The 14,613-nt window shown below is 32.6% G+C and overlaps 1 protein-coding gene and 1 pseudogene across 1 annotated transcript; both read left to right on the forward strand.

Moving 5' to 3' along the window:
* Positions 1 to 652: 652 nt before the first annotated feature.
* On the forward strand, positions 653 to 3,814 carry LOC128156547 (multiple epidermal growth factor-like domains protein 11). The gene is made up of 6 exons (XM_052818724.1): positions 653 to 781; positions 957 to 1,015; positions 2,872 to 3,018; positions 3,159 to 3,264; positions 3,383 to 3,417; positions 3,495 to 3,814. Exons 1-6 carry the CDS (start codon positions 687 to 689, stop codon positions 3,812 to 3,814), a joined length of 762 nt encoding a protein of 253 aa, XP_052674684.1. The 5' UTR covers positions 653 to 686.
* Positions 3,815 to 9,322: 5,508 nt separating this feature from the next.
* On the forward strand, positions 9,323 to 11,969 carry LOC128156526 (uncharacterized; annotated as a pseudogene).
* Positions 11,970 to 14,613: the final 2,644 nt, after the last annotated feature.

The raw sequence follows: 14,613 nt of genomic DNA on the forward strand, positions 1-14,613 counted from the left end.
TTTTAAAAAACAAAATTAAAACTTATTCTTTCGATGACTTTACTAACAGTTGAAAGGAACGCAGGTATATGATTATTTGGCAAACAATGGTCTTACATCTTATTTATCTTAAAAGTTAAAGTTACATGCAGCCTTATCATACTAACAAGTTTTTGCACCGAGAAAATATTCTGAAAAATACAGCTCATATTGCTATAATTTTCATGTAAGAATAATTGATGATATTCGAACCTAAATGGATAATTGAAAATCAAAATCAAAATACTTTATGACAATGGCTACTGTTTTCTGTTGTCTCTCTCAAATTGAGTGAATGTAATTTTAAATAAATCAGAATTTGCTGTTCGCGATATTTTTCAAAAATGCTGATTCTAATGTTACTGTTCTTTGCTTTTCAAAGCAAATTTTAAACTTCAGTAACCATTTGATAAAATTTACTTATATGATCTAAAACACCAGACTCTGCTGCTTTATTTCCAGATTGCTGGTTTGTGGGAAATATATAAATGAATGCTAATGCCACACAACGATAGTGTATGTCCGGGAAGGCTTTGGATGGATAACTAAAGTCTTCCTTCCTCCTTTTTACAACAATAAACGAAACAGGGAAAAATACTTTCGTGTAAAATATTCTGATAAGTTGTAAACTGAAAGAGAATCTCAAACGTAGTTTTAGCTGCTGTGACATGAATGAGATAATGAACTCTCAGATTTTCATAAATGTATTGTTACCAGGTTATTTTCAGGTTTCATTGACAGAATCTGCTGTGTGCGTTAACAAGTAAGAAACTGTTCTACACCAATAGTCGGATATAATTGGAAATGTAAAAATAATTGTGTAGGAGAAAATTAGTTTCACACTACACATACACTAGAGATTTACTATTGATGTTTATTTATATCTTATAGAATAATAATATTATTTCTATATATATTCATTATGTCAACATTTTCAGCTTAACAAAGCAAAGGAACTGCTGCACGGACTATAGGAATATATCTGGGAGATGCGAAGGTACTTACTATTATTTTTCATTGCTTACTTTAAATTTGTCGACTTAGTGTCGTGTAAAGAATATAGTAATGCTTAAGGTCAGACGACACGTTCCTCAATTTTAGGTAACTTTTTCCAGGAATTTGTTAACGGTTTACTACTACTTTGACAAGCTTTCTTGCAAAAAATAGGGTACCTTACCAGGCATTTCTGCAAAATACTAGAGTATGCAATTTCCTATATAATCTTCTTGAAAATACACTTGAATTGCTGATATAAAAATAAATACATCTACAGCACAGCGAAATTCTCTAAATTAGAAGTATATCTCCGTCAGGGCGGGGATTTGAACTCACGACCTCTAGAACCTATACGCTTCTGGCAGTGAGTGGCCACGGTTCTAAACACTTGACCATGTACACATATAACCAAATTCAAGTAAATTTGATCATTTTTAAAGTAATTATTAAATTAATGTTTTTTATTGGTACTCTTTATTACGAGGAGATACAAAAAAGATTCTCGAGGAACGTGTCGTCTTACCTTAAGAGAAACGCACGAAGATCATTTGGTTAGCAGTTTTGTGTAGTTAGTGTTTCCTTTGAAAACTGTTCAGATTTTTTTTTATCTCAGGAATGATGGTATCTATGTTTTAGACTAGTTGGGGTATTGTTTGGACCTTTTAAAAGAGAGAGTCGATTTTTACGCAAGATACAAAATGTGCAAAAATCTACAACTATTTTTTTTTCACATAGATTAAGTTCAAAACCAGTCTTCTAAATTCTTTTACATTCATAATCACTTTGTTTTTCATTTAATTCTTTAAGATGGTCATCTAAATAAGGTCTACATAACAAATATTATTTATTGCTCATTTACAAAACAAGTTCTAGACCAGTTCTAATTACACTGTTTTGCAGATTTGTCAAAAATATCATCAATTTACAGAAAGGTATAAATGCAATAAAGTTGGCATTTCCCTATAACCATATATCCTATGAAAAATCACCTAAAATACAGTATACGTAGTGTTTTCCTTATTGGTTTTATGAAATATTACCTTTATATATATTGAGATATTTTTATCTTTTTTAGCCCGTTACCATTAAAGTCTGTCTGAACCATTTCAGAGCACAATATACTGTTTATATCAAAGGTCCATAAAAAATTATAAATTATATTAACATTATCTAAAATATGATGATAAGAAAAATTAATATATGTCCAGTTTTCTATCGCTCAATCCCAATACTATTTTGGATTGGGAAGTAATAATAAAAAAATTGGTCTAACTGCTTTTACTCAGTGAAGAAGAATAATAATCATAGCTTGCCGACAACATCCTTGTTATCGACAAACTTTTTATAGATGTGGAATGCAACTACCCATGTTTCTTTTTCAGACCAGTCCAATGACTCATTTATAAGCGACTACGGTAATCTCATTGTACATGTAGATTGACGTACGAACACCGCTTTTTCTAACATTTGTACATTTATCGCTCTAAAGGTCTAACATTTGATAAATATCATTCTGTCTTTTTTTGAAATAATAAACAATTTGTTATAAAATTTTATTTTTCGTTAAAGGTGATGCTTTTAATTTCAAACATCGTTTTTGAAGGTTTGGGGTTAGGAAGCAGACAAACCCATTATTTTGACAAGCTGAAAAAATTGTTATTCTTTAAATTCTTAGTCTGGGTTGGGAGTGGAGGCGTTGTGACAACAAAAATTATCCATTTGTTTTATTCAATTTGTTGTATTTTTGTTGGAGGAGGCGCTCGTGATGGCCTCTGAATATTGTATTTTTTAAAATACAACAAACAATAACAAGTCGAAGATCAAGATAAGAAATTACCAGTTTCATTGTATTTTTAGCCTGCATCGGTTTGTGGGGAAAGGACTGTGTCAATAGATGTGCAGATGGTTTTTATGGACTCGGTTGTCGCCATAAGTGCCATTGTAATGAACAATTACCGATATGTGATTCCAAACTAGGATGTACTAATCGAAGTGATACAGGAGGTATATAAGTGATATAATAATATATTGATTTTTAATTTGTCTATGTAAAAAACACATGTACAGTGTCGTCAGTGCTATCAATTTACTGCATAATATGCTTATATTTGATGCTGTATCATATATTTACCAAATATTTTTAGCCATGGAAGGAATATCAAATACGACAGTTTTGGCCGTTTTCCTTCTTCTCACTTGTTTTCTTGTATTCCTGTTAATAGGAACAGTGCTTTATTTTTACCAACTACAGTGAGTATTAAGTAATATGCAGGTCTTATCTACATGTACCATATCATTAACCTTTCTTACATTATTTTTTTCTCCGAATGAAATATGCTCATAAAATGCATTTTATCCTTTCTTATAGAAAAAATCGTGAGAAACCAAGTACGTCTCAATTAGGTAACTTTCTCTATCTCTCTCGCTTTCTTATTTTCCTCTCATATTTTTCACTTTATAATATGGCAGGTTTTTTTTAGGTGTAACAACATGTGCAAGCTCTAATCATCTAAAAGATCAAACGGAGGATGCTATCTACAACGATATCAGAGAATCCCATTTTATTGACAGCCGATTTGTTGCTACAACGAACAATTCATCTACATGCTTTTCAAAAGACTATAAACAAATACAAGGGATGATCTCAAAATCATCTAAGCAGGATATGTCAACGCCAACAGACTCAAGAGTCCTGAGTCCTACTGAATATGAAAGTTGCTTTAAAGAATCAGAAGGTTATAGTCGCTTAGGACTTAAAAGTCATGTTCGATCATCTGTCCTCAGAAAAAATTACGAGTGAATATATATATATATATATATATATATATATATATATATATATATATATATATATATATATATATATATATATATATATAGTTATGCTTAAAAATGAAGGGCAGACGACATCTCAATTATAATGGACGGTACATCTAAATCATATGATGGCATCCTCCAGGTTTTAGACTCCTCGCACAGGTTTAGGTTTCAGGCTTAAAAATACATTTCACCAAAAAATAAATATGGTGTGGATCGGTAGCAAAAATTTTTCAAGGTGTATTTCACAACTCACTATGGAAACTGAGTTGGGACAATTTAACTTTTGAGCTCATACATTGTATGTATTAATAAATCAATTGAAATCAAGAACATTAACCCCTATTTGGCGAATTACAGTCATTAAGACATTAATAATACCAAAATTAAATTATTGAATACTAACATTACCCAACCAAGGCATTGATTACTTGAAAACGTTTGAAAGCGATATTTTCAATTGCTATGGGGTGGTAAAGTGTATAGAGTAAAGAAGAGTACAAATGTACACGATTACTGCCATAAGGGTCTCAAAATGATTGACAATGGGGATTTTATTACTGCACTCAAATCTACATGGATAAAAAGACTTATCAGGACTGATTCAAAATGGGTAAAGCTTCTAGAATCCATTTTGAAAATTAAAATCCCAGAAATATATTAGATTCTTCATATAGTTAACGTAAAACTTTGCAAAATTCTTTCTGGAAAGAAGTGTTTCTCAGCTGGTTAAAAATACAGGAGCAAAATGTGTTAAGTAAACCCTTGGTTATAAATGATAATGTATGGTACAATCCAAGAATCATAGTAGAGAATAAATGATTATTTATTAAAAGCTTTGCTAATAGAAGATTTGTTCTTGTTGGTGATTTACTTAATATTAATGGAACGTTTATAAGCTTTAAAAAATGGAAACAAATCAATCCAATGAAAACTTTATTGAATATGCAAGTATAAGAACTGCTGTAAGGACCAGATTGCATGCACAAGATTTATACATACCAAACTTACAAACAATAAAAGAATATTGACCTGTTATCCTATTGTTTAAAATTAATTGTAAAGGTTGCACACTTATGTACAACTTATTATAAGATAAAAAAAGAGAAACATGTACATCTATATCAAAATGGAAATAAAAGGGTCATAATTATGCACAAGAAACCTAGAACAAAATCTTTGAATTTCCCTTTAAATCTATACAGGAATCAAAACTTCATTGGTTACAGTTCCAAATTCTTTATAGGATTGTTCCAACAAATAAATACCTTTTAAAATAAAAAAAGCAGAGTCTCCTGTGTGCATTTTCTGTAAAAGAGATGAAGAGAGTATTGGGCATTTATTTTATGAATGTACTATTGTAAAAGAATTATAGTCTGCTGTTGAAGACTAGATCTTGAGACAGTTTGAATTGTTAATAACATTTGATAAACAATCAGTTCTCTTTGGAAAATATAAAAATAGAGATATTTATACAATTTTAAATTGATAGTTCTTATTGTGAAGCAGTACATTTTCTCTTGTAAATACAAAAGTAATGCAAATCCAAATATCCATGGATTAAAAAATGTTATGATAGAAAGGCTTTTGACTGAAAAATACACTGTATATGCTAATGAAAAATTGAAGATATAAGGAGTATGAAAGCCATTGGCAAAAGTTATGTGATAAGCTGTAGCACTGCAATATATAGTTAATATGTCTCTTTATTGTGTCTCTTCTCAATCTTGTTTTGAACTATGATGTCTTTTTTTCTTCAGATTTTTTGTTTTATCTTTTTTTCCTCTTTCAACAAGTATCCATGTAGAACAGGGACCTATCACGTGATTATGGTTTATATATATATATATATATATATGTGTGTGTGTGTGTGTGTGTGTGTGTGTGTGTGTGTGTGTGTGTGTGTGTTGCGTCAAGCGAAAAGGGACCTTCGTGACATAGAATAAATACGTCACAATAACGCTGCAAAGACGTGACGTTTCGTCTGCTTGTTTACCGGAAAAAGGTGAAGAAAACGCACAACGTTAAAGATCGTATCATATCTATATGTAATGTAAATAAAAGCGTGACCATCGATCCTGCTGTATTCAACTTTCATGGATTTACAGGTAACTTATTTATTATCATTTCATGTGCATTTATTTTATATGACACTTCATAAAAACAAGGGCCTATATGATAATTATACGCCTTTATAGTTGTCAGACGTTAACTTACTGTACATAAATCGTTAGAAGTAACATTACTCATTTCAAACAAATGCAATTCCAATAAAATAGCAAGTAATAGCTCCTTCCGTTCATAGGATTTGACAGCAGAAATCGTGGACATTTTGCTGTCACTGAAATAATGCATGTTGATCAAGAAGTAAAGTACGCTCTGTCAACACGTAATGTAACGCACTGTAGCTTAAGTAATTGTTAGCGGCATCTATAGACTTAGTCATTAATGCAATGTTTTGGTATGAAAGTCAATAATGCAATGTTTTGGTATGAAATATTTATTTTTCCTTCTTGCTAAACCAAATATATTTAATAGCGGAATAGTTTGTCATGACAACAATCATGAAATATTCCTTTCGATAGATATGTACAATATTTACTACCCTAACTTCTAAGATCCCAGAGCGTAGGGGTATGTGTCTTATCTCTAATATCAGAGGTACCGGTATCGAGCCCTTCTCGCAGCTTGATGAATAGTGAACATTTTAGCAGTGGAAGAAATTAAGTTCCCTTTTGCAACTATTTTCTGCTTATTACATGTAATGCCGTTATCAGTTAACTGCTTTACTTTCATTCTTATGAAGATATTATTGTTTTGATACAAAGAATATATAAAAACATAGGTAATCACAGATTACAAAGCTCACCGAGACGAGACATCACCCTTATGAGACTTCACCTTTATGAGACCAACTTTATCATATTAAATGAAAATCATACTTTATGATCTTGGATATTCATGGATTCTGTTTTGACACAATATCGTATATCATCTGTTAAAAAATTGTATGATATTCATTTGTTCATATGTTAATCAATACAATAATATAAAATTCAATATTGCATCCTAACATATCTACAACATGTATCATATAATACAATAAAATTCCATAATAAACAATGATGAGATATAATATTGTAACGTATGATATGACATTGTATTGTGTTATATGTTATTGTATTTGATCACATAATACAATATCATAATATATAAAACAATATAGTATTATATTACAATATCATATTACATCATAACATTGAAACATATGATATTATATTGTATAATATAGTATGAAATTGTATTATACTGTATCATTTTTGATACATAATATGATTTTTTATCATATGATACAATATTATGTGATAAAGTAAAATATTATATAACACAATATTATATTATACATATTGTATCATATAAAACAATAATATATCTTACAATATCATACAATACAATTTTATGTAATGTGATAGTATATCATATTATAAACCAATATCATATTAAACAATATCGTATGATACGATATTATAAAATATTACAGTATCATATTATACAATTTCATGTCATATAATTCTATATTACAGAAACTAATATCATATTATACAATATAGTATGGTACAATATTATAATATATACAATATTGTATCATAGGATACAACGTTATATTTTGCAATATCTTATGTAATAGTATCATGTGATAAAATAATAAATTAATAATACAATATAATATTATACAATATTGTATCATAATATACAATACTATACATAACGATATAATGATACAATATCATAACATAAAATATCAAAAAAATTGATACAATATCATATAGTATCATATAACTTTTTATAATATTACATATGATATCATATTGTATCATATTAAACAATATTGTTTCATACAACAAAATACTATATCATAGGAATCATGTTGTTTCATTTATCAACAAACACATCTATCTATCGAGCAGGTTTGAGTGAGAAGATTTCTTTAGCATCCTTGATAATGAAGATCAGGCTCTGCATCTGAAGCAACCTCTGTGTTTCATTTATAATATAGTTCAATCAACTATGCAAGCTATCATCTATAAAAATGTGACCTGTTCCAAAAAAACTAAACCTCATCCAGCATCCGAAACCTATGGCTCAGATACAGCATCCATGCCTGTCAGGTGCATCTGTATCATAAGACACACCATCCATTCAAGTTTGGTGAAGTTAGGACCTGTAATAACTAAGATGTATTTTTTAGCATCCTTGATAATGGAGATCAAGCTCTGCATCTGAAGCTTCCTCTGTGATTCATTCATATTACAGTTTAATTAACTATGCAAGTTTGAAATAGTACTATTATCTATTAAACATGTGACCTGTTCCAAAAAACCATATCCAGCATCTGAAACCTATGGCTCAGACTCAGCATTCAAGCCTGTCAGGTGCATCAGTATCATAAGACGCACCATCCATGGAAGTCTGGTGAAGTTAGTACAAATTTTAACTAAGATATAATCATCAGAGGGCACCTGCAACAAAAACTTTAACCAGCTCCAAAAACTTTAACCTCCTCAAGCATCCGAAACCTATAGCTCAGATTCAGCACCCAAGTCTGTCTGGTGCATCAGTATCATAAGACACACCATCAATGCAAGTTTGGTGAAGTGCGGACCTGCAGTAACTTAGATATTGCTATCAAAGGGCACCTGCAACAAAAACTTTAACCTGCTCCAAAAACCTTAACCTCCTCTAGCATCCGAAACCTATGGCTCAGACTCAGCATTCAAGCCTGTCAGGTGCATCAGTATCATAAGACGCACCATCCATGGAAGTCTGGTGAAGTTAGTACAAATTTTAACTAAGATATAATCATCAGAGGGCACCTGCAACAAAAACTTTAACCAGCTCCAAAAACTTTAACCTCCTCAAGCATCCGAAACCTATAGCTCAGATTCAGCACCCAAGCCTGTCTGGTGCATCAGTATTATAAGACACACCATCCATGCAAGTTTGGTGAAGTACGGACCTGCAGTAACTTTGATATTGCTATCAAAGGGCACCTGCAACAAAAACTTTAACCTGGTCCAACAACCTTAACCTCCTCCAGCAACCTTAACCTCCTCCAGCATCTGAAATTTAGGACTCAGATTCAGCATCCAAGTCTTTCAAGTCCATAAGTAGGTCCAGATGCATCATCCATGCAAGTTTGGTGAAGAAAGGACAAGTAATAGCTTAGATACAGGACCTGCAACAAAAACTTTAACCAGGTCCGGACGCCGACGCCGACGCCGAGGGTATAGCATAAGCTCCCCCTGACTTCGTCTCGGTGAGCTAAAAAAGGGGCTGTCAGTTGATTAATGGCAATCCAATGAATTATGTAAAGGGTACTATCCTAATTTAATTTTTCAATATACGAACTAAACAAACTTTTTAAAATCAACAGGCTTTAGACAACTTGATTGATGAGTTCCTCCCTCGTCATAGACAAGTGACAAGTGCCCCGTCTGATGAAGAAAGTGATAGCGATTCGGATAGGGGCGAGTTAATACACAGTAACCGCGTTCATGATGATGTTTTAAGAGAACGAATAGACCTGTTTACTCGAAGTAATGTCGATGACTATAGCGAAGAGATTGAAAGTGAAGACGACGACAACGTATCATGTAATGGAAACAGTGATATACAGAGTTTGAAAGAAAAGGTTTTGACATCTTGTTCATGTGGAAAAAATTGCTTAGACAGTGTCCCGTTAGATGATATCCAGAACTCGATCTTGGCATTAAGAGAACTTTCAAGAGACATGTTTATCATGGGGAAACTTTCGTGCAATTCGAATAGCTGTACACAGAGAGGAAAGGGAAAAAAGGAAGAGATACACATACTTCTTCAGGAATAAGGAAATTTGCAGGGGGTCTTTTCTTTTTGCATATGGTGTTGGTTCAAAATATGTGAAGAATATTGTGTTCCACATGAACGAAAATTGGTGCATACCAAGAACGCACAAAAACAAGAATAGACGCCCTAGCAATACTTTCTGCTTTGATGACCTGAAAAATGCAATAGACTTTATCCAGAATTACGCTAAAGAGTTTGGACTCCCTCAGCCCAATGTGAAAAACCAAGGACATCCTCACATCTTTCTGCCGTCATCTGGTAACAAGTCATCTCTGCATTCAACCTACGTCACATCATTTACTGAAGCAAACAAACGCCACGTTGGTCTTACAACATTTAAGCTTCTGTGGAGAGACTGCTGTCCCCATATCAAGTATATGACTCCACGTTCCGACATCTGTCCAAAATGTGAGAATCATCGGGCCAACATATCTACAGCTGCTGGACAACAGGAAAAACAGGAGCATCTGCAGGCTTTCACTGAACATTTGTTAATGGTGGAGAAAGAGCGTCAGGTAGTTAAACATTTTGATAATATATCAACACTATTTTTGTATTTCTCTGTAAATGTGTCTATGTTATTGTTTGACATTATTTATCCATTGCAGGTGTATAACAATGCAGTAAAGAATGCGAGAAAAGAAATGGAGCTAAATCACAGGCCTGCTGGAGTAATTCCCCCTTGTTCAACCGACCTTAAGGAAGTTCACTACACTTTTCACTTTTCCCAGGCTCTTTCTATCCCTCATCACGCACGCCAAGAAGGACCACTGTATTTCCTGACTCCCCGAAAAGTTCAGTTGTTTGGTGTTGCAATTGAAGGACAAAACCATCAAATCAATTATCTGATTGATGAGGACCAAGGCATCGGGGAAAATGGTGCAGGGATCAAAGGTGCCAATGGTGTTGTCTCCATGCTTCACCACTGCCTCACAACCTACGGTTCAGGAGAAAAGTCATGTGTGATACACTGTGACAATTGTGCAGGTAAAGCACGCACCGACAATAAACAGGATGACATGAACTACCGGTATTATTTGTCGTTTGGTATCAAACATTAATATTTTCTTTCTTTTTTTTTAGGTGAAAACAAAAACAGATATGTTCTGGGATATCTGATGTGGCGAACTCTCATGGGCTTGCATCACGATATTCAGCTGTCAATGCAGGTTCCATACCATGGCCGATGTCTTGTAGATGCCGGATTTGCTAACATAAAGCGGCTGTACCACAGGACGGATGTAGATAGCCTTTCCGGTCTTGTTGAGGTGGTTAGGAAAAGCGCCAGATCAAACTCTCTCGTTACCTACATCAACGACGCTGGAGAACACAGCTGGGAGTGGTATGATTGGAAGTCGTTTACCAGCACGTTCTTCACAAATGTGAAAGGCATCCGGAAAATGCGACATTTTAGATTTTCATCATTATCACCGGGTATGTATTTAGTTACATGTATGTAAAACATAATTCCATCGGATTGACAGACTATTTATGTATCTTGAAGTTTATATATATTTCTTTTTAATCAATATCAATACAGTCAATTACATTGTAAAAAAAAAAAATACATGTATAATGTCTGTATATTCACTGTGAGAGGTACATGTACTGAAATAAATTTATTCTTTTTTATACAGGAAAACTGTTCGTCAAAAGTCACGCCGATGACAGTGAACGAGAAATCACCCTTCTGAAATCCAGTATCAGTCCGGAAGACATAACAACAGGGTCAGTGATGCCCGACATTCTACCTACCGGCGGGATTACCTCAGAGAGGCAACGTTACTTGTTCCGTGTTGTTCGCCCTTTTGTACGAGATCCTTTTAAGGACACTACCTGTCCAGAGGCTGAAGAGTGATAAAGATGATAATAAAATGAACGGTTTTAAATGCAAACATAATGTAATGTTAGGATTCATTTAATGACATTGAAAGTGTATTTATTTTCGTTTTCCAACACGTTTGAATTTTGTTTTATTGAATACTAACATTTTAAACATTTGAAAATGTCAATTAGTTTAGTGAAATATATTTCTTCAGGACAAGTAATGCCGTTGTTTTATTTTTGATGACGTTCTAATGACATTGATATTCTATGACGTTATGCAACGTTTTTACGACGTTATCTTGCATTAGTTAGTGCATTTCAAATGCATTTTATCTAGTCTTAAACTGAGTATTTGATTAAACATTTGGCATCAAAATACTCAGAAGGACGTGCTTATTAATAAACCAGCAAAAATCCATTTTCCAAAATTTTGTCACGATGGTCCCTTTTCGCTTGACGCAACTCATATATTTGTGTGTGTGTGTGTGTGTGTGTGTGTGTGTGTGTGAACAATGCCCCAATCCTTTCCCCTTGCTCTCTCCTTTCTCTCTCACACACTCTCTCTCTCTCTCTCCCAAAATTTTCTTTCACTACATAAGAACTGTACAATATAGAATAATCAAATAGTTAAAAGCTCTCCAAGATGATTATATAAACATATGTACAAGATATATCATATATGTACATATACATGTATGTGTTGTGAAAGTGAAACATTTAATTAAAAAAAATGAAGGGCTAAAAGCACAGTACTATATGTTCCATGTCCGGCTTCATTAAGCGGGTGAAAATGCACCAAAATAAACAGGATAGGACTTGTTATATGCATAAAAATGAAGGGCTCAAAACCTGGAAACGTTGTACATGCAGTGTGAACAGTACTTAATGAATAATTATCTGTTACTTATCCGGCTTCATTAAGCGGTTGATAGTTCAAAGAAATCAACCATTGTTGATTTATCAATTGATGCGGTTTTAAATGTACTATATGCTTCTTGTACATATTACTTACAGATAGTGTCAGTAAATCTTCGCATATTATAAGTTATTTAACAATAATATTATGCAATTCACCGCTCTTGTTTTGCAATATTGTTACACTGTTAAGTCGAATTAAATTAAATGTTCAATACAATGTACATTTTGTATGTGTGGAAAAGGGTCATTGAATTAAAATAGCCTTTATCTGATTAAATAATTTGTATTTTTTCATTAAATGGCTGCACAATGGCCTGGTATATAGAGATGTTTGATTTACTTCGACCATTTAACATGCAATGAGACTTTCAGGCGGATATGTTGTTAATTGTGTCACAAAATAATTTGAAGAATATTGTAAAGTTGATGTAATATGAAAAGGAAAGTAATTTACTAAAACTCTGAAAGAGGAAAAGATTAACGAAACTTATCGGCATTTCTACCTATCTAATTATAAATATGTAGCAATGGCTTGTGCAAACACGACTGTTATTTAAGTTCCTTTAAAGTCCTAGTGTGTTTCACGTAAGAGCAATTAATCCAAACGTTAAATGTTGCTGTTCCAATTAAAAAAATAATCTTATGATTTTTATAAAAAACAAAAATTGTGTTTGGCACAAATATTTCTTGACTCTGAAACTTCCTTGTTTATCTCAACGAAGTGCCTCTAGGTCATATATATCGTTAAAAAAAAAATCAGTAACTTGTGCTAGTGGACACACTTTTACTTTCTAGCTATTCGTGTTTATAACCCTGTTTTTTTTCCCAAAATATGATGGCGCAAGTTATTCGCTTTATAGCACCGCCGCATCACCAAGATTTCGTAATGAGGTATGTAGAGAGGAGCATCCCTCCTTTACGATACGCTATTCTACCGAGATGATTTAAACTAGGTTAACTCACCTTAATTGAATTAAAAAAAAATTGTACACATGAATAGGAAAAAACACGTTAATAAGACGATAAAAAGTATAACAGTGTACCCCACAACATGCTTCCGTAGTGTATGGAACACTAACAATTTTAAACAATATTTTTATTTGTCACGCACTTTTCAAATATTTTTGTAACAATATAATTATATTTCTTTTTATAAAAAGATCATAGTCGAATGCCAAAAACGAAAACATAATTAAAACACTCAATTTATTCGATATTGATTTCTGATGACAATTAATTTTAATCTTTCCTTATTTTATTAGATATATTTAACTTTTAAAGCATGCCTCAGAACACCAATTAACACAACGTTCTTTTTAAGCTGGCATTTGAATATTTATTTTTATTAGTTTTAGTTTGCAATAAACTTTACAGAAGAATTACATTAATTTAATGAAGATATTATGTTTAACGTTGGCCAAGATAAATCATTGGTCTTAAAGGTGTTTAGACACATTTCGCAAAGAATACTTTAAAAGTAATTAAAAACTTTGCTGTATTTTAAAAAAAATACCATTTTAAGATAGACGTTAAATGTTTGCCTTAAGGGTCCAATCAATACCCTAAATATATAGACATAGTTTTTTATAACAGCAAACTGTCCTCAGCAACAATTTGAAATACATGTATCGGGGGATATTCTAAGCAATAATTAATATGTGAAATGATTTTTTTCGACCTTTTTTACTAAAGACTTGGAAAATGACAAATACATCTAAGTCTGTTCAGAACAGTCGCCATTACCTTCACAGGGGCCAAGCCCATTTTAACATTAATTTCAATGTAACCATAAAGAAAGGGGTCGCACTCTGACCCAGATAAAAAACTAACAGCTCGCTTCAAAAGCCTAATTAATCATTTATTTTTTATAACACTCGCAATATGTTTCAAAAAAGTAATGTCTGAGATACATGTACACTCTTGCCGAATTTCAAGTTGATGGGTCTTTAAATAGCGGAGATATACGCCATTATTCTCTCGAAGTCGCTAGTTTATTTTTACTCGGACATTTACCGGTCTAGTTATCAAGTGAAATTTGAGAGCCAGTCGTAGAGTTTTAAGCAAAATTCCTTGTCATGTAAACAATGCTCATGCCCTGTTTTTGTTTACATAGGTTTAAATTACCAGTAGCAAAGAAATGCAAGCTCTGTA

Source organism: Crassostrea angulata, chromosome 1, assembly GCF_025612915.1.
Source record: "Crassostrea angulata isolate pt1a10 chromosome 1, ASM2561291v2, whole genome shotgun sequence".
Classification (NCBI taxonomy): Eukaryota; Metazoa; Mollusca; class Bivalvia; order Ostreida; family Ostreidae; genus Magallana; species Magallana angulata.

Coding starts and splice junctions, on each gene's coding strand:
- LOC128156547 (XM_052818724.1), top strand. CDS start 687: ATGAATGAGATAATGAACTCTCAGATTTTCATAAATGTATTGTTACCA. Junction 3,265..3,382: donor CTTTATTTTTACCAACTACA/GTGAGTATTAAG, acceptor CCTTTCTTATAG/AAAAAATCGTGAGAAACCAA. Junction 3,418..3,494: donor ACCAAGTACGTCTCAATTAG/GTAACTTTCTCT, acceptor GGTTTTTTTTAG/GTGTAACAACATGTGCAAGC.